This window comes from Antechinus flavipes, chromosome 1 (genome assembly GCF_016432865.1).
Source record: "Antechinus flavipes isolate AdamAnt ecotype Samford, QLD, Australia chromosome 1, AdamAnt_v2, whole genome shotgun sequence".
NCBI classification, from domain to species: Eukaryota; Metazoa; Chordata; class Mammalia; order Dasyuromorphia; family Dasyuridae; genus Antechinus; species Antechinus flavipes.
This window is the reverse complement of record NC_067398.1, coordinates 481,299,806-481,318,890: the sequence shown is the minus strand read 5'-3', so window position 1 is coordinate 481,318,890 and position 19,085 is coordinate 481,299,806. Positions and strand designations below refer to the sequence as shown.

The 19,085-nt window shown below is 32.7% G+C and overlaps 1 protein-coding gene across 1 annotated transcript in view; it reads left to right on the top strand.

Annotated features, from left to right (window-relative positions):
* The window catches only part of ASXL3 (ASXL transcriptional regulator 3), a 215,859-nt gene that overhangs the window by 124,794 nt on the left and 71,980 nt on the right, over nt 1-19,085 (top strand). Inside the window, 2 exon segments of the mRNA XM_051970269.1 lie at nt 10,685-10,802; nt 11,828-11,947. Of these exon segments, the coding sequence (XP_051826229.1) occupies nt 10,685-10,802; nt 11,828-11,947 (238 nt within the window).

Sequence of the window (19,085 nt, the reverse complement as noted above, 5' to 3'; positions counted from 1 at the left end):
ACATTTTTTAATAACTACAAATGGCTTTAATTTCTTCATCTGAAAACTGTCTGTTAGTGTCCTTTGACTATTTGTCATTTGGGGAATGATTTGTATTCTTATAAGTTTGATTCAATTTTCTATATATTTTAGAAATGAGGTCTTTATCAGAAATATTGCCTATAAATTTTTGACTGCTTTCCTTTTAATTTTTGTTTCATTAGTTTTGTTTCTGCAGTATGTTTTAATTTAAAGTAATCAAAATAATCCATTTTGAGTTTCATAGTTTTTCCATTTTCTTGTTTGTTCATAAATTCCTCCATTCTCCATAGATTTGACAAGTAAACTATTACTTGCTCCCATGATTTGCTTATAGTATCACTTTTTATTGCTAAATCAAGTACCCATTTCAGTCTTGTCTTGGTATAAGATGTTAGTTGATGCCTAGTTTCTGCCATAATTTAAAAAAATTTTCCAATAATTTTTGTTAATCAATGAATTCTTATCTCAGAAATCAGAATTTTGGGCTTGGATTTATCAAACAATAGGTTACTATATTCATTGACTATTGTGTCTTGTGTACCTAACCTAGTCTGTTGATCCACTACTCATTTCTTATCCACTACCAAATGGTTTTGAGGATTGCCACTTGATAATATAGTTTTAGCTCTGGTAAAGCTAGGCTCTAGTAGTTTCTTTTTAACTCATGTATAGCAAACCTACCAAACTATTCTAGGTGTGGCATGAGGTTTGATTAAAACTTTTTCCTCCCTCTTGTTGTTATTACCTTAAATTTTTTATTTCAATCTTTTTGAATATTAGAACAAAAAGTGAAAAAGGATAGAGTAAGATTGAATTTTATTATAATGGAAAATGGTATTGTATTAAAATATAACCTTTCCTTTTCCTCTATGCCAGTTTGTTTGAAAGTCTTCATTATTTATTTAGAGTAATAGAACTTATAAAGTCATAGATTATTTTTTTTATTTGGCAGAGCAGATTCATTCTTGTTGTAACTTGTTACTTTTGACCAAAACTGTGAAATTTCAAAGGTTAGGTTACATAATAGTTTCTGAACATGGGCATTGACATTTAAACAATCAGTAAGAGTATGAGGTGCTGATGGCTAATGCATCCAGGTGTTTAGTATTAGTATACTTTAATTATTTAAATTTTAACATTCATAAAATGTGATGTTTTAAAATCTCCAATGAATTATTTACTGTATTAATGCATTATCCATATGCTGTTATATTGTTTTTCCATCAGTTCCCCAGTGAAATAAAATGGGCATTATCTCTGTAATACAGATTTCAAGATTCTCTACTATTTTTTTTTTGTTGTTGTAGAACAGAAATGAGAACAATTCCCTAGCTTTTGACTTTTTTAAAATTTATTTTTATTTTATTTAATAATAACTTTATATTGACAGAATCCATGCCAAGGTAATTTTTTTACAACATTATCCCTTGCACTCATTTCTGTTCCGATTTTTCCCCTCCCTCCCTCCACCCCCTCCCCTAGATAGCAAGCAGTCTTATATATGTTAGATATGTTGTAGTATATCCTAGATACAATATATGTTTGCAGAACCGATCAGTTCTCTTGTTGCACAGGGAGAATTGGATTCAGAAGATAAAAATAACCCGAGAAGAAAAACAAAGATGCAGATAGTTCACATTCGTTTCTTTCTTTGGGTGTAGCTGCTTCTGTCCATCATTTATCAATTGAAACTCAGTTAGGTTTCTTTGTCAAAGAAGTCCACTTCCATCAGAATACATCCTCATACAATATCATTGTCGAAGTGTATAATGATCGCCTGGTTCTGCTTATTTCACTTAGCATCAGTTCATGTAAGTCTCTCCAGTCCTCTCTGTATTCATCCTGCTGGTCATTTCTTACAGAACAATAATATTCCATAACATTCATATACCACAATTTACCCAGCCATTCTCCATTGATGGGCATCCATTCATTTTCCAGTTTCTAGCCACTACAAAGAGGGCTGCCACAAACATTTTGGCACATACAGGCCCCTTTCCCTTCTTTAGTATTTCTTTGGGATATAAGCCCAATAGAAACACTGCTGGATCAAAAGGTATGCACAATTTGATAACTTTTGGGGCATAATTCCAGATTGCTCTCCAGAATGGTTGGATTTGTTCACAACTCCACCAACAATGCATCAGTGTCCCAGTTTTCCTGCATGTCCTCCAACATTCATCATTATTTTTTCCTGTCATCTTAGCCAATCTGACAGGTGTGTAGTGGTATCTCAGAGTTGTCTTAATTTGAATTTCTCTGATCAGTAATGATTTGGAACACTCTTTCATATGAATGGTAATAGTTTCAATTTCATCATCTGAAAATTTTCTGTTCATATCCTTTGATCATTTATCAATTGAAGAATGGCTTGATTTCTTATAAATTAGAGTCAGTTCTCTATATATTTTGGAAATGAGGCCTTTATCAGAACCTTTAACTGTGAAGATGTTTTCCCAGTTTGTTGCTTCCCTTCTAATCTTGTTTGCATTAGTTTTGTTTGTACAAAGGCTTTTTAATTTGATATAATCAAAATTTTCTATTTTGTGATCAGTAATGGTCTCTAGTTCATCTTTAGTCACAAATTTCTTTCTCCTCCACAAGTCTGAGAGATAAACTATCCTATGTTCCTCTAATTTATTTATAATCTCATTTTTTATGCCTAGGTCATGGACCCATTTTGATCTTATCTTGGTATATGGTGTTAAGTGTGGGTCCATGCCTAATTTCTGCCATACTAATTTCCAGTTATCCCAGCAGTTTTTATCAAATAATGAATTCTTATCCCAAAAGTTAGGATTTTTGGGTTTGTCAAACACTAGATTGCTATAGTTGACTATTCTGTCTTGTGAACCTAACCTTTTCCACTGATCAACTAATCTATTTCTTAGCCAATACCAAATGGTTTTGGTGACTGCTGCTTTATAATATAATTTTAGCCCAGGTACAGCTAGGCCACCTTCATTTGATTTTTTTTTTTCATTAATTCCCTAGAGATTCTCGACTTTTTATTGTTCCATATGAATTTTGTTGTTATTTTTTCTAGATCATTAAAATATTTTCTTGGAAGTCTGATTGGTATAGCACTAAATAAATAGATTAGTTTAGGGAGTATTGTCATTAGCTTTTGACTTTTCTCAGAAGTTCTTTGAAGTAATACTTTTGAGATATAATTTGAAATATAAGGCAGGTTATAATGATAATGTGAGAGCATGTCTATAAAAGTAATTTTCCTATGTCCTCTTAAATCTTGTCTTTCAAGTTACGGTCAGATCTGTGATCCTCCAATAATAATGTTAAGATGCTTTATTTTATTTTTTATTAGTTGTTAACTTACTTTTATCATTTTGTTTTATTTCAAAGTTTATTTCTGCTAAATGTGTTAAGCCTAAACATTTTTCCTATTGGAAAACTTTAGAAATATTTACTAAAGTTTTGTAATCCTAATTGTGCATGTCTTATAAATTTCTTACTTGTCATGGAATTGTTAAAACATATATATATAATTTGAGTTTATTTTATATCAGAAAACTTGTAAAATTATGATCTTATAATAGAATCAATTTATATTTGCTCTCAACTTTTAAGCTTGGGATTTTAATTCATTTCTTTTAAATCTTTAACTGTGTTGAAGTTCTTTCACAGTATTTTTCATCAGGATATTTTTTGTGCATAGCCTAACGAGAATTAAAGGAGTTGTATAAATTTCTCCTTAGAAATTAAATGTGAACTTCAATGCAGTTTGACCTTTTGTTTTTCATATTAGATAAAAAACCATATTATAACGATGTGATTTCACATTTTATGACATTTTTGTCATATTTCTGGAGATGTAATGCAAACATGATAAATATAGTCATTTTTATTATCATGATGAGCTATTATGCCACTATATAAATTTTTGTTTTTAAGTACACTTGTGATTCATTATGATTAACTATGTTTGCAGTTTTACTATCTATTGGGTTATGACAAATTACAATTTGACATATCAATTAAGTTTCTGTTGCTCATCCAGCTTACCTTGTGAGGTATGATGGGATTCAACACCTTCAATTTTACTCACCTATTAACTAAATTGTTTCTAGGCAATAGTTTCAAGATGCATTGTTATCCATTGTACAATTCTCCAACATAATAGTTTTGAGATTTTAGTTCTGATGTCTAGTGAATATATTTTCTATACAGGTGTGTGTGTGTGCATGCGTGTGCTTGTAGGCATACATATGCATATCAGTATCTTCTGTTTGTGTGTATGTGTCTATCTGCAAATGGATTTTTATATTCTATAGGGAAAGGAATTTTCACTAATGATCCAGGATTTGAGATAGAGGGAAAACGGAACAGTTTACTGTCCTCAATCCCATAGCCTAACATCTTTCCAACATAAACATGACCTATAAACCTTATTTCATATTTACCTTTCCTGAAAGATAATTACTTTAGGCTTAGCAAAGTTTAAAACAGTTGACTTTTTTGTCTTTCTCCTCTAACTTTCTTGTTGTTTTTCTCTCACAGAGCTCTTGTCCTTCACTTTTGCTACTTCCTTTCCAACATTCCAGATGTCTCTGATATGTTTTCTGCCTCTCTTAGTATGTAATTCTCTTTTAGTAAGGTATAGTTGTCTTTCATTTGCATTGCAGCTAATTTGTAACTTTAATTTGAATTTGAGAAATTGCATGGATGGTATTGCCCTCTGCAAAAACAGGGAATTAGAAGGGATAAAAGTTTAGGGGAAAAGCTATGAATTCAGTTTGGGGCATATTGAATGTAAGATAGCTATTGGGAATTCACTTCTAGAAGAAAACTTTCCTATTCCTTATTTAAATTAGGTTAGTGCCTTCTCTGAGATTTCCTCCAGTTTATCTTATATCTTATTTGTACATAGTTGTTTGCACATTGTCTTTCCCATTTAGATTTTGAGCTTCTTGAGAGAGATTTTTTTCTTTTGCCCTTTCTTTGTATCCTTAACACTTCACAAAGTACCTAAATGTAGAGAATACTTAATCAGTATACATTATTAAGTGCCTATTATATACCAAGCATGGTGGTAAATGTGGAAAGACAAATGACAAAGACATGACCATAAAGATTTTATAATCTTATCTAGAAGTGTTCCAAGTAATTGATAAAGTGTAGAGATAAATAAAAAATGAAAAAAAATCAATATTAGAGGTTATAGGAATCTTAAATCATTTAAATTCCTGGATGATAGTTTGGAATTCTGTGTTCATACATTTTAACTCAGTCAATTCACTATCAGTATTTTCTTATGATAGCAAAAAGTTTAACTCAAAAGATGATTCCCTAGATAGGAATGACTGAATAAAATGACATACAGTTGTGTAATGGAATATCATTGTGCAATAATAACTAACAAATATGAGGACTTTAAAGAAAAAATGCAAAGAGTTGTATAAATTTATGCAGAATGAAGTAGAACTAGGAGAACAACATACTCATAATAACTACAGTAATGTAAGTGATAAATCATTATCTACAGATAGGTACATATAATGACTACAGATAGTGAAACATACCTGCCTTCTCCTGGGAGAATGGTGGTTAACTCTAGGTATAGAATGTTGTTTTAAAATATAGTCAGATACAGTTGCTGTTAGGCCTTATGTGTTTTTTGTTTTGTTATTGCTGTTTAATGGTATGAGATGATAAGAGGGTGTATTTGAAAATTACTCTGATGTAAAGACAGGAAAAAAATCAGTCCACCTTTTTTTTTTTTTTTTTTTTTTTTTTTTTTTAAGGAATGGATAAGTAACATGGTAGATGTAATGAATGTGAATTTCTACACTCCAACCCCTCCTCCAGTTTGAGTTAAAGGGACTCCTCTTAAACGCTGGATTATTGACAATGTACCAACTAGAATTGTTAGAGGATTTCCTCATCTGCAATTTTTCTATGGCAATAAAGTGTGCTTTTCCTTATCCTTGGCTATGGGGTGTGTGTGTGTGTGTGTGTGTGTGTGTATGTCCGTCTGTCTGTCTGTGTACACATATTGCTCTTGAGATGACAGGTCACGTGAACTTCTTTTTTTGGAAAATGGAGAGTTTGTGCATGTTTGGGGATATCAGGGAAAGAGCCAACAGATAAAGAAAGTTTGAGCATGAGGGGAAGACAATCAAAGATCTTTTGAGGTGAAGGGAGAGGTTCAAATCAAGCACACAAGTAGTAGAATGATTGTTCTTGGCAAGAAAGAAAGCCTCAGAAAGATTGGGACAGAGGAGTTGAGAATGCAGTATGATGCAGAGGGAGTTTGAAGTATGTAGTGAGAAGAAAATGGAGTTCACAACAAATGACTTCTTTTTTCAGTAAAAAAAAAAGACAAGGTCCTCTGCTAGGGGAAGGTTGGAGGGGCAGTTGTTATAGGGGATTTGAGGAAAGTGAAAATTTAGAATAGCCCCTGTGGGCATCAAGTTTGTAAATTTTGTTATTAAGCAGTAAAAACCCAGAACTCCATTTGGAGTTGCATGAATTCTGTTGGTAGTCTGTAGCTTAGTAAGGGCACAAAATTAATTTGTTGAGGATAACCTGGGATTGAGATTTGACAAGGCATTTATAATGTTAAAATAGGGAAAAATGCATATATATATATATATATATATATATGTATATATGTATGTATATATAATTAAATATTTTCACTTGAGGGTTAAGCCTATGGAAGTATGGCTAATGCAGGGAGTTGCAATGAAGATAAAAATAGGTTCAGTGAGAGTGAAAATATATGTATATGTATATATATCAATGCAAAATTAATAAATATATATGGCCAATAGTCATTCCCCAATAGACAAGTGATCAAAGGATAAGAACAGTTCTGAAAAGGAAAACTGCAAAGTATTCGCAGTCACATGAAAAAAACTAATCACTAATGAGAGAAGTGCAGATGAAAATAACAGAGATTTCACCTCACGTCCTTCAAATGGACAAAAATGACTAAAAAAATGGCAACAGTATTAAAGGAGTTGTTGGAAGATAAGGAAACTGGTGTGTTGTTGTTGGAGGTGTAAAGTTGTTGGAGGTGTAAAGTAGTATAATCATTTTGGAAAGCAATGTGAAATTATGCAAATAAAATAGCTAAAATGTCCATATTCCTTGAACCAGTAATTTATTATATACTCCAAAGAATCTTTATGAAGAAAAAAAAATTGTCCATATACAAAATATTTATAGCAGAATTTTTTTGTGATTACCTAGTAATTAGAAACAAAGTAGAAATCAGTTGGGGAATGGCTAAACAAATTTCAGTATATGAATGAGATAGACTATTACTGTTTTGTAAGAAAAATTTGTGTGGACAGCTACTTGGTCCAGTGTATAGAGCACTGACCCTGAAGTCAAGAGCACCTGAATTCAAATATGGCCTCAGACATTTAATACTTACTAGATCTGTGGCCCTAAGCAAATCACTTAATCTCAATTGCCTCATTGAAATGAATGAATGAATAAACAAACAAGCAAATAAAAGCCCAGCTAATTAATTAATTAATTAATTTGTGGGATGATGGAGACATGGAAGGATTTATATGAACTGATGCCCAGTTAAGTAAACAGAGCCAAGAAAACAATATACACAATAAGTACAAAAAGATAAAAAGAGCATTATTACACCAAAGAACAAAAGTAAATGTTGCTAATTAAAAAGATCAAGTGAGACTTAAATGAAGGGAGAGATTCCCTACTCACTCTCACGTAGAGATAGGAAGTCCACAGGTATTACACACTACACGTAGTTTTAGATTTTTTTTCAATGTATTGATCAATTGTGCTGACTTTTTTTTTTTCCTTTCAAAAAATACTGTTTCATAGGATGGCTCTCAAAAGTGGAGTGGGAGGGAGAAGGAATTCATGGGATACTATTAGTAATATAAGAAACAAATAAATAAAAATTTATTTTAAAAAGATGAAAGTAAAGCAGAGAGTAGACTTTGAAGGATATGTCATTTTCAACAACCTATGCACACAATGTGGGATTTTAGATTCAACTGATCAATTAACAAGCGTTTATTAAGCACCTACTATGTGCCAAGAAAAGATTAGGAAAGGAAGTTCCATTATATTCATGGAGATAGTGACAAAGTAGCTGGGGGGGGTGGGGTGGGAAGGATTTCTCCCATTTTGTCATTTTCAAAGCAATTCTAACAAAGCAACACCTAAAGGTTTGGTATACCTTTGCAGTCCAACATGGCTATGACTTCAGAGTAAAATAAATGTAAAACAAATGTTTTGGAAACCAGGATAAAATTATATATGCCTGCACTTGTCTTGTAGGTGCCTCCTCTCTAGTACACTGCTCAGTCAATCAAGTTAATTCAGTGTCATCAGTCTGTACAAGTAAGGACTACAGTACTGAGGCAAGGAACAGATTAACTGAAGTCAAGAGAGTAGGTGATAACCATGAAAAAAGAATCAGCCAAAGAGAGGAGCTAAAACGTAGTAACATTGTTGGATATAGCATATAAAGAGAATTGTTAGGAGTTATTGTGTGTATGTGTGTGTGTGTGTGTGTGTGTATGTGTGTGTGTGTGTGTGAAATTTCCCAAGCATTTAGTATCCTTCTTGAATAAACACATGTATATGTACATACATATACTTTTTTTTATAATACATATTAATTTTATTATCTGCCTAGGCTATTTAGCTATAATCTTAAACTGAGTTATAGGAAGGTGTACTAAACTACCTTTTAAGATTTCACTCAGACCCTTGACACTTTGTATTCACAGTTGATAAATTAATGTCTGTAAAGTCCTTTGAACTCTTCTGAGACTGCTACTGATGTGGGGACCCTGAAACTCATTTCCTCTGAAACTCCTTCTAAGAGAATTCTTTTCTTAGTAAAAAAAATAAACTTTCCTATTTTTTGCCACAGATACTTTAGTTCGTGAATTATTGTCACGTGGACTCACCTCTCTGTCTCTCTTTTCCTCTTTCTCTGAGTCTAGCCTCATACCTCGTCACTACTAGATAAAATGTTTATTATAAACATTTATTATAAATTCCCTTGAAGTATAGATAGCTCACATATTAGCATCAGCTTGGAGAAGAACTGAGTTCAAATTTTGCTTTGAACATTTATTGACTATGTGACACCCTAAGCAATTCACTAAGCTAAGAGCATCAGAATCTTCATTTGTAAAGTGGAGATAATAAAAACTGCTTACTTCATAAAGTTATTATGAGTGCCAGATGAAAATAATTTATTTTGCAAAACTTAAGTAACAAAAAATTATTTGTTCTTGTTACTTCTTTTACTTTTTTTTTTTTTTTTTCATAAGAAAGGAGGGTGTTAAGTCTTTGTTAACTGCCTACTACATTCTTGGCTATATGTTAAGTATTTTACAAATAGTTTCTCATTTGATGCCCACAGGCTTGGACACAAAACGAGGAACAATGATGATTCCCCTTTGATCTACTTGTCACTACCTTTTTTGGAATGTTCTTTCTACAATTTCCATTTTTTTCAAATTCTTTCAAAGCTCATCCTATTTTCCAATTCTTTAATTATTTGAGTAACTAAAATGGCTTTAAGAGCCTTCTAGCTACAACTAATTGATATATCTTTTCCAAATAAGATTGCATTGTCTTTGGCTGTAAAGAAGTAGGCAAGTCATTGATAAGTTTGAAGTAAAGTCTGACCATCTTTAGTACAACAACATTAAATAGTTCACAGAAATGTTATCGAATTAATGAGAATTAAACAGACACAGATAAATGCAAAGTTAGAGGCTCAGGCAGTCTCTGGCAAGTTTTTTTATTCTTTTGAGGATTGTTAGTAGCCTCATATCTCTGAGCTTAATGCTCCTGGTGTAAGTTTCCCTCCCCTCCCCCCAATCAGACATAATTTTCTATGTAAAATATGATCAGTTAAGATTTTATATTTTAAAACTTTTTAATAGGTTTTATTGTGTTATCCCCGTGGTTGATTCATTTGTGAAACTTAAAACACTCCCATTTGGAGAGATTTATTTTTATATCATTTTTTTCCCCCTCTGGATTTGCCGGAACACCATCATGTTCGTGTTCTGAAGGTTAATGCCTAAAGTCAGTCAGACAGAAGCCAAGTGCTGCAAGGTTTCCAAGATTAGGACTGATTCCCTTCACAGAAATAAATGATTCCTGCCATGTTCAGTGATTTCGTGCAGCACTCCACACGGCTGAGTGAGTGCCTCAGTACTGTAGTCCTTACATGCTGTACATACTGATGACACTCTGTGTTAACTTGATTGACTGAGCAGTATACTAGAGAGGATGCACCTGCAAGACAAGTGCAAGCACATATATTTTTATCCTGGTTTCGAAACATTTATTTTACATTTATTTTACTCTGAAGTCATAGTTTCAAATTCCAGGGGTCCTCATGTTGTGCTGCAAAGGTAGAGCAAACCTTTAAGTGTTGCTTTGTTGTCAGAATTGCTTTGAAAATGATCTAAGACTCGTCCCCTTTTCCCAAAGCCCGGTTTTATGCTTTTGAAGAAAATGACATGAAGGTGACTATTAGCAAGCTTGACAAATTAGTGACTATGTAAAATTTGTATCTCTTAAGAGATTTCATTTAATGGTAGTCAGATGCCTCATTTAATTCACTTAAAAGAAATAATTTTGGTTATATTTTTATGTTGTGTTTTATTATCGTGTTTTATAGGCTTTGAGACAGCAGCAGAAAAGAAGAAATGGAGTCTCAATGATGGTAAACAAGACTGTTCCTCGTGTTGTTTTGACACCATTAAAGGTGTCTGATGAGCAGTCGGATTCACCGTCAGGTAAAATAGCTAAATGATTGTATGCTAGACCAGTTCTCACAGAATATATCTTAGTAAGAAATGGCATATGAAATCTGGATTTGATGAAAATCATTGGGTACTATTTTATTTTTTTTGGAGGTTTGGTTTATTTATTTTTAAAAATCCCTTCTGTTGATCAAGCAACTCAAACTAGTTGTGTTAACCCTTTCTTTAAAAAAAAAGATTTCCAGATAATACACAATAAATGACTTTTGCAAATGGCAGCAATTGTGAGAAAATGTGGAATGATGCTGATAGATTCTGGGCCCCTTCCCCCCGATTGTTTGGATATTGAACTTTAACAGTGGGTCACATAATGATGTGCAATGCTATCAAAAGCAGCTCTTTTGTGGGTGTGAAATTGTGTGTCAGTCTTCTGTCATAAAACTAGAGATCCTTTTATAAGTTTTTATTTTCTGACAGTTATTTTTAACATTGTGCCACTCTAACCTTTGCTTTTGGTTTCTAGTTGATTTGTTTATTTAAAAAACCTTCTGAGACATAAGTATTTATTATATAACAATATTGTATTCTTCAGAAATACTTTATTGCAAAAAGTTTATTTGGAAAGATATTTTCTCATATTCCCTTTCTCTCTCTTTCTCTCCCTCTCTCTTTTGTCCCTTCCTTCTTTCTGCCTCATCTCCCTCTTTTTAGACAGTACTTAAGAATACTATATCAAATTGTTTGAAGCTTTTTTAAGTTTTGTTTTACAAAATGCTTTCTTGGGACTTATTCTCAAGTTATAAGATTAGTGAATTTACTTTTTGGCTACTCTTGATAGCTCACCTATTTTTTCCCTTAATTGATTTAATTTGCTTTTATATTTATTACTTCTAGGGTTAGAAGAATCAGATAATGACCAAAGAAGATAGTGCCTCTTAGCTAAAACAAAAGAGATAATACTTTTGAATTAAAAAAAAATCCAAAAAACACTGATCTTTCCTTTTAAAAAGGAAAACAAGAAAGAGGACAGCAGTTGTATAACTGTTTTCTTTTTTTAGGATCTGAATCTAAAAATGGTGAAGCCGACAGTTCAGATAAAGAAATGAAACATGGGCAGAAATCTCCCACTGGAAAACAAACAAGTCAACACTTAAAACGATTGAAAAAGTCTGGTTTAGGTGAGTATACCAATGAGATGTTTCTGGTCCATTAAATTTCTTATCTTATTGATTGATTTTGTAGACTATCCATAGATACTTTAAAAAATACTTAATCCAACCAAACAGAGCAAAATTTTTACAGACTATCTAAAACAAAACCTAGGTTATATTTGAAAATGGAAAAGAACATAATTAAGTGATCTAATTTTGTTTTCCTTATTTGTGAATGATAGTTCTCTTTGAAAATAAAATTAATAGATAAAATAAATGCTGACAGTTTCATAATAGCATTAATTAAAGTGATCTCTTCTTCTAAATACTGATTTCATTAATGAGGGATTTTGTTGCTTTAAGTTTTCGTTTGATTGAATTGTAGTTTTTTGTCAAAAAAAAAAGGTGAACTTTCAGGAAATAATCATGGAGCTGCACATTATGATAGAGTTCTATGTTAAAACGGCTGTCTCTAGCATATTATTTTTCTCAGGTCATTCTGTATTGGTTGATTTACAAATTTCTGAGAAATCTGTGAGTTGTACGATCTGTGGATCTTTGCATAGTGGCATTAGTTTTTCAGTTGGAACCCAGTTGGGGTATTTGAAAGGAAAGAAACAAAGAGTAGTGAAATTATATTATGCGTCATACCATGTCACATTACATCATGTCATTTTATGTTACAGCATGTCATGCCATATTATATTATTAATTTATTTTTTTAAAACAAAAACAAACAAACCAAAACCTGGGTCTTCCTTTTTCTCTCAGACTTGAAGAGTTAGGACTACACAGGTCCTAACCTCCTTTAGTTGATACAAGAGTTATGATCTGCTGTGTCCTTAGGCAACCTGGTGGCTCCCTTCCCATTACAATAATGCTGAGCTTAATGCAAACACACAGTCATTATAGTTCATTGCAGCTTTTTTGTTTGTTGCTTGTTTTAAAATATTTATTAAGCTCTTATCTAGGTGCCAGACCATCGTACACAAGTTATAAGTGTGAGAAACAGCATTCAAGTCTGTTTTCCTGATTCCAAATCTAGTGTTTGATCAAATATGCATTTTGTATGTCCAGTGTATTTGAGATTCAAATCTAGATCCCCCAACTGTGGATCTAGGGTTTTTTTTTTTTTTTTTTTTTAATAAAGCTGTTCTTTGCAGCTTAGAACTTAGGTATTCAAGAGTTCCATTGACCTCAGATTCCTTGATAGAAGTTGCAGGCACATGCCACCATGCCTGACTATTTTCATAGGACAAAAGAAACTATCTTCTGATCTGGGCATTGTAATCCTGTCTTTTTCTGTCTTGTTGGATGAACTAAATCAAATGGTCATTTCTTAGTGTTTTCATCTGTGAGAAAGACAAACAAACAAACAAAAAGTGTGTTAATATCTTGGCTGACTAGTATTCTGATAAATTAATGAATAAATATATATGATTTAAAGACTTCAATTTAAGAAGTCTGAATTTTTTTTTTTTTACCATTTTTTGGATTATTTAAAACTATTCTTGATGTTAAAATTTAGCCCCATTAAAAATTGAAGTGATTTTCTTTAAGAACCAGAGAGAACTTTTGAAAGATCTTTGAGATTTACAAATAAACAAGATTGTCAAAGTAATGGTTATTGTTTCTGTTTTAAAACACTTTAAATGGACCATAATTAGATTTAGATTCGTAGTTATGGTTAAATATGTAATGTTTATAGTTATATATGAATATATACTTATATTTATAGATGTAAGTATATGTATTATATAATCACATAGAAAGTACATAGTTATACTTGAGCTTAAGAATTATGTGTGTGTGTGACACAGACATATATACACCATAAAATATGCATGCTTAGGAATGTAAGTTCTTTCCTATCACCTAGGTCTAAAGCAGAAAAACTGAAGAATGATATTGTATATGAATATTCCTAATGGGGAAAATTTACAAAGTTCATAAGATCATAGAATTAGAGCTGAAAATGGACCTCAGAAGTCATCTCATGTAACACCCCAGTTTTACAGATGAAGAAACTGAGGACCAGAGTAGTTAAGTAATTTCTCCCAATAGAAAGGAGTTAAAGCTGTAGGAGCCTTTACTTGAATGTCAGCTTTGTTATCAGTTCAAGAGAGCAACATTTACATATGTTCCAGAGAAGGTTAAATGCCTTATACAGATTATTAAAAAGGAATTCTAGGGAAAAAGGGAGTCTTATCTCAGATTGGAATCTCCAAATCTTTTTATAAAATCAAACTATAATATTAGATAGCACAGTGATTGAAATTTGTAATCAGTAATCAAGTTTTTATGCTCTGTACTCTGGAAATTCATACAATAGAAAACACTTCTGGAGTATATTCTTCGTGATATTTAATAACAATTAACCTGAAGACAGCTGGGATAATTTACTGTCTTGTACTAAGGAAAGCCAATAGAAGTTTTAGTGGACTGCAAAACTAAAGAGAACTGGTGTGATCATAGGCTGTAAAGAAAGCATAGCTTTCTTTTTTTTTTTTTTTAATTTTTTATTTAATAATTACTTTATATTGACACTCGTTTCTGTTCCGATTTTTTTTTTCCCCCTCCCTCCCTCCACCCCCTCCCCTAGATGGCAAGCAGTCCTTTATATGTTGGATATGTTGCAGTATATCCTAGATACAATATATGTTTGCAGAACCGAACAGTTCTCTTGTTGCTTAGGGAGAATTGGATTCAGAAGGTATAAATAACTCGGGAAGAAAAACAAAAATGCAGATAGTTTACATTCGTTTCCCAGTGTTCTTTCTTTGGGTGTAGCTGCTTTTGTCCCTCATTTATCAATTGAAACTCAGGTCGCTTTGTCAAAGAAATCCACTTCCATCAAAATATGTCCTCATACAACATCGTTGTCGAAGTGTATAATGATCTCCTGGTTCTGCTCATTTCACTTAGCATCAGTTCATGTAAGTCTCGCCAGTCCTCTCTGTATTCATCCTGCTGGTCATTTCTTACAGAACAATAATATTCCATAACATTCATATACCACAATTTACCCAGCCATTCTCCAATTGATGGGCATCCATTCATTTTCCAGTTTCTAGCCACTACAAACAGTGCTGCTACAAACATTTTGGCACATACACTCCCTTCTTTAGTATTTCTTTGGGATATAAGCCCAATAGAAACACTGCTGGATCAAAGGGTATGCACAATTTGATAACTTTTGGGGCATAATTCCAGATTGCTCTCCAGAATGGTTGGATTCGTTCACAACTCCACCAACAATGCATTAGTGTCCCAGTTTTCCCGCATCCCCTCCAACATTCATCATTATTTTTTCCTGTCATCTTAGCCAATCTGACAGGTGTGTAGTGGTATCTCAGAGTTGTCTTAATTTGCATTTCTCTGATCAATAATGATTTGGAACACTCTTTCATATGAGTGGTAATAGTTTCAATCTCATCCTCTGAAAATTGTCTGTTCATATCCTTTGACCATTTATCAATTGGAGAATGGCTTGATTTCTTATAAATTTGAGTCAGTTCTCTATATATTTTGGAAATGAGGCCTTTATCAGAACCTTTAACTGTGAAAATGTTTTCCCAGTTTGTTGCTTCCCTTCTAATCTTGTTTGCATTAGTTTTATTTGTACAGAGGCTTTTTAATTTGATGTAATCGAAATTTTCTATTCTGTGATCAGTAATGGTCTCTAGTTCATCTTTGGTCACAAATTTCTTTCTCCTCCACAAGTCTGAGAGATAAACTATTCTATGTTCCTCTAATTTATTTATAATCTCGTTCTTTATGCCTAGGTCATAGACCCATTTTGATCTTATCTTGGTATGTGGTGTTAAGTGTGGGTCCATGCCTAATTTCTGCCATACTAATTTCCAATTATCCCAGCAGTTTTTATCAAATAATGAATTCTTTTCCCAGAAGTTAGGGGCTTTGGGTTTGTCAAACACTAGATTGCTATAATTGACTATTCTGTCTTGTGAGCCTAGCCTTTTCCACTGATCCACTAATCTATTTCTTAGCCAATACCAAATGGTTTTGGTGACTGCTGGAAAGCATAGCTTTCAATAATAATGAGATGAATAATCCTATGTATTTTTACCTGTTTGGAATACATGAAATACTGAGTTTGGTTTTTGGTATTACAGTTTAGCAAGGACACTTATATACTAGAAAATGAGTGTTCAGACAATAATAGTCAAACTGAAGAAAGAAAGGCGTTTACTCTATGCTGAATGAAGCTTGGTTGAGTCAAGACAGACATGATAACTGTGTTTGAAGTAATGCTCTTCTGAAAGAGGAAAAAGAGTTGTTCATGTAGTCTCAAAAGGCAGAACCAAAAATAGGGATCGAGATTTGTAGAGAGCAATTTTAGCTTGATGTCTTGAAGGATTTCTTAACAATTAGAACTGTCCAGAAGATAAAAGGAGTACTCTGAGAGGTTGTGGGTTCTCTTCCTTTGAGGTCTTCAACCAGAAATTAAATGGCCATTTCCCAAATTTGTTGAAATGGGGATTACTTGGGAGATATGTATTGTAGTTATGTATGTATGTGGTTTGAGGTCTGACAGAATTGTCATGTTGTATATATATATAGCACTAGATGTCAAATTAAGGCAACAACAACAGGGTCTAAGAATGCATGTCTATTGGGCCAGAATAGAGAAAATTTATTACAACCTAATATCTAAGCAAGGTATTACTTAAAGTGAAGATAGAAAGGCAAGAGGTGTTGAAAGTAGGTTAGTAGTATGATTTATATTATAAAAAGTCTAGGTGATGATTGAGAATTATAAGAAGTAAATTGTAATAGAAAGAATAAACATTCAGTAGTGAGAGATGGGATGGCCTATTTGGAGCAAGCAAAGTCAGAATGTATTTTTTAAGCGTTTATTATGTGCTTGCCACTATCTAAGAAAACTTCAGAGAGTGAAAAGTCATAGTCACACACAAAAGGAGACTCAATAAACTGTATCCACTATCTATTTAAAAGTACTCTTTCAGAGAGACTTTGAACTTATTAAGGCCTTAGAAAACTGAAGAAGACTGTGAAATATTTATGAAATGGGACCAAATCCAGGTATGTTATATTTATTTATAGTATGTACATATTGGATATTAGAGGAATCAACAGACTTGTCTTATCCTTGATATCTAGCCCTGGCAAGTCTCCTCATTCACGTTTCATTTATTCTTTGTCTTCCAGGACTCAGTTATTTGATTTTTTTTTTAATTTTGTAAATTAAGTTTTTATATTTTTTCACTAACAGGTATTTTTTAAAATTTTGTAACAAATATGTAAAGTTAAACCAAAAAAATTAAATTTACTATGTCCAAAAACATTTTCTTTCTGTATATTTAGTTTATCACTCTTGTGTCAAGAAGTAACATTCATCTTCAGTCTTCTGGAACCATGTTTTATCATTGATTGGATCAAAGTTGTTTGTTTTTATAATAGTATTACAGAATAAATGGTCTTCATGATTCTGTTGACTTTATTCTGATTTTATCAATCCACTATTAGGCAATCAATTCCTGAGGAATTTATTCATAGCAACCAGGATCATTAGATCCTGACATAAACTAGAAGGTCAATTTATTTATTTGTAATTGGTGGCTATGTTTTTAAGGAGACTAAATATTTGTGTCTCTTATCTGAAGTATCTCTTTTTTGTATATCATGGGAGCTTGAAAATTATTAGAACATGCAGAGACAGTAGAACCTAAAGGTGAACTTTTTTTCTATTATGAATAGGATAGTGTGGTTTCATAAGTTTAAAGTGGAAGTTGGAAAAGGACCTTTGGAGTCCTCTTATACAACCTGTTCATCTTCTTCATAAGGAAATTGAGTCCTAAAGAATGAGTTGGCTTATCCAAGATCATACAAAATAGTAAGTGATAAATTTGGTTTGACCCTTGAATCTCTGACTACAAATCCATCCATCTTTTCCCCTATGTTATGCTAGCTTTCTCTTGGACAAGCACTATATTTACATGAAAATAGATTCTTACATATCTTTCAAAACATCAGCCACTAAATTGTGTCACTAGTACACTTATGAAAACAAATTAAATTTTTAAGATGACCATTTATGTTGGTTAAATTTAAATAGATTGAAAACAGAAGGAAAGCCCAAAAGAATGACACATAATATAGACAGCTTGGAAAACTACCAGTTGAACTAATTATATACTTAAAATGAAATTCAACCTGCATGAAATGAAGATGTTTGGTTTCCTTCCCTCCAAAATTTTTTTTGATTTCTCCTTTTTTTTTAGGGAGACCGCTAAGCCTCTTTCTGGGATTCAGGATGCTTGATAGCAATAGCAGGAGTTCATTTTCAAATACTCTTAGTGCAGGTTACCATGCAGACTTTGTTCTCATCCCTGCTGATTTGATTATTACTTGCTTCAGTTTCAAAGTATAGCATTTTCTGATTTGGTCTCAAAATTATCAGAGTACATTGCTTTGGAGGCCTAATACGCTGATCATATGTGTCTTGGTATCTTTTCTAAACTGGGTTTTGAGAAATGTAATTGTATTGTTTACTTTCCCCCCTTATGGAATCCTGTACATTGCAGGGGCCTACTACATATTTATTTTAGTTAAGAAATTGAAAAGAACAATGAATTGTTTCTCACCTCCATACGCTCATCTAGTTTTTAATATTAATCATGAAGCTTTGTGCTTTGTTTCAACTCAAGATAGTGAGAAGTAGTGACTAGAAAGTGGGCCATGAAGGTAGGAAGATCTAGGTTCATGTTCTACCTCTGACACCTACTGTTTTTGTAGCTCTGAGCAAGATATTTGCTTTTTCAGTTCTTTAGAAAACACTCTTAAGACTCTTTAAGTTGTAGAAAAGTTATAAAGAGATTCCTCTTTAACAGTTTAGGAGTTCCTGAGATACCACTACACACCTGTCAGATTGGCTAAGATGACAGGAAAAAATAATGATGAATGTTGGGGGGGATGCGGGAAAACTGGGACACTAATGCATTGTTGGTGGAGTTGTGAACGAATCCAACCATTCTGGAGAGCAATCTGGAATTATGCCCAAAAAATTATCAAATTGTGCATACCCTTTGATCCAGCAGTGTTTCTATTGGGCTTATATCCCAAAGAAATACTAAAGAAGGGAAAGGGACCTGTATGTGCCAAAATGTTTGTAGCAGTCCTG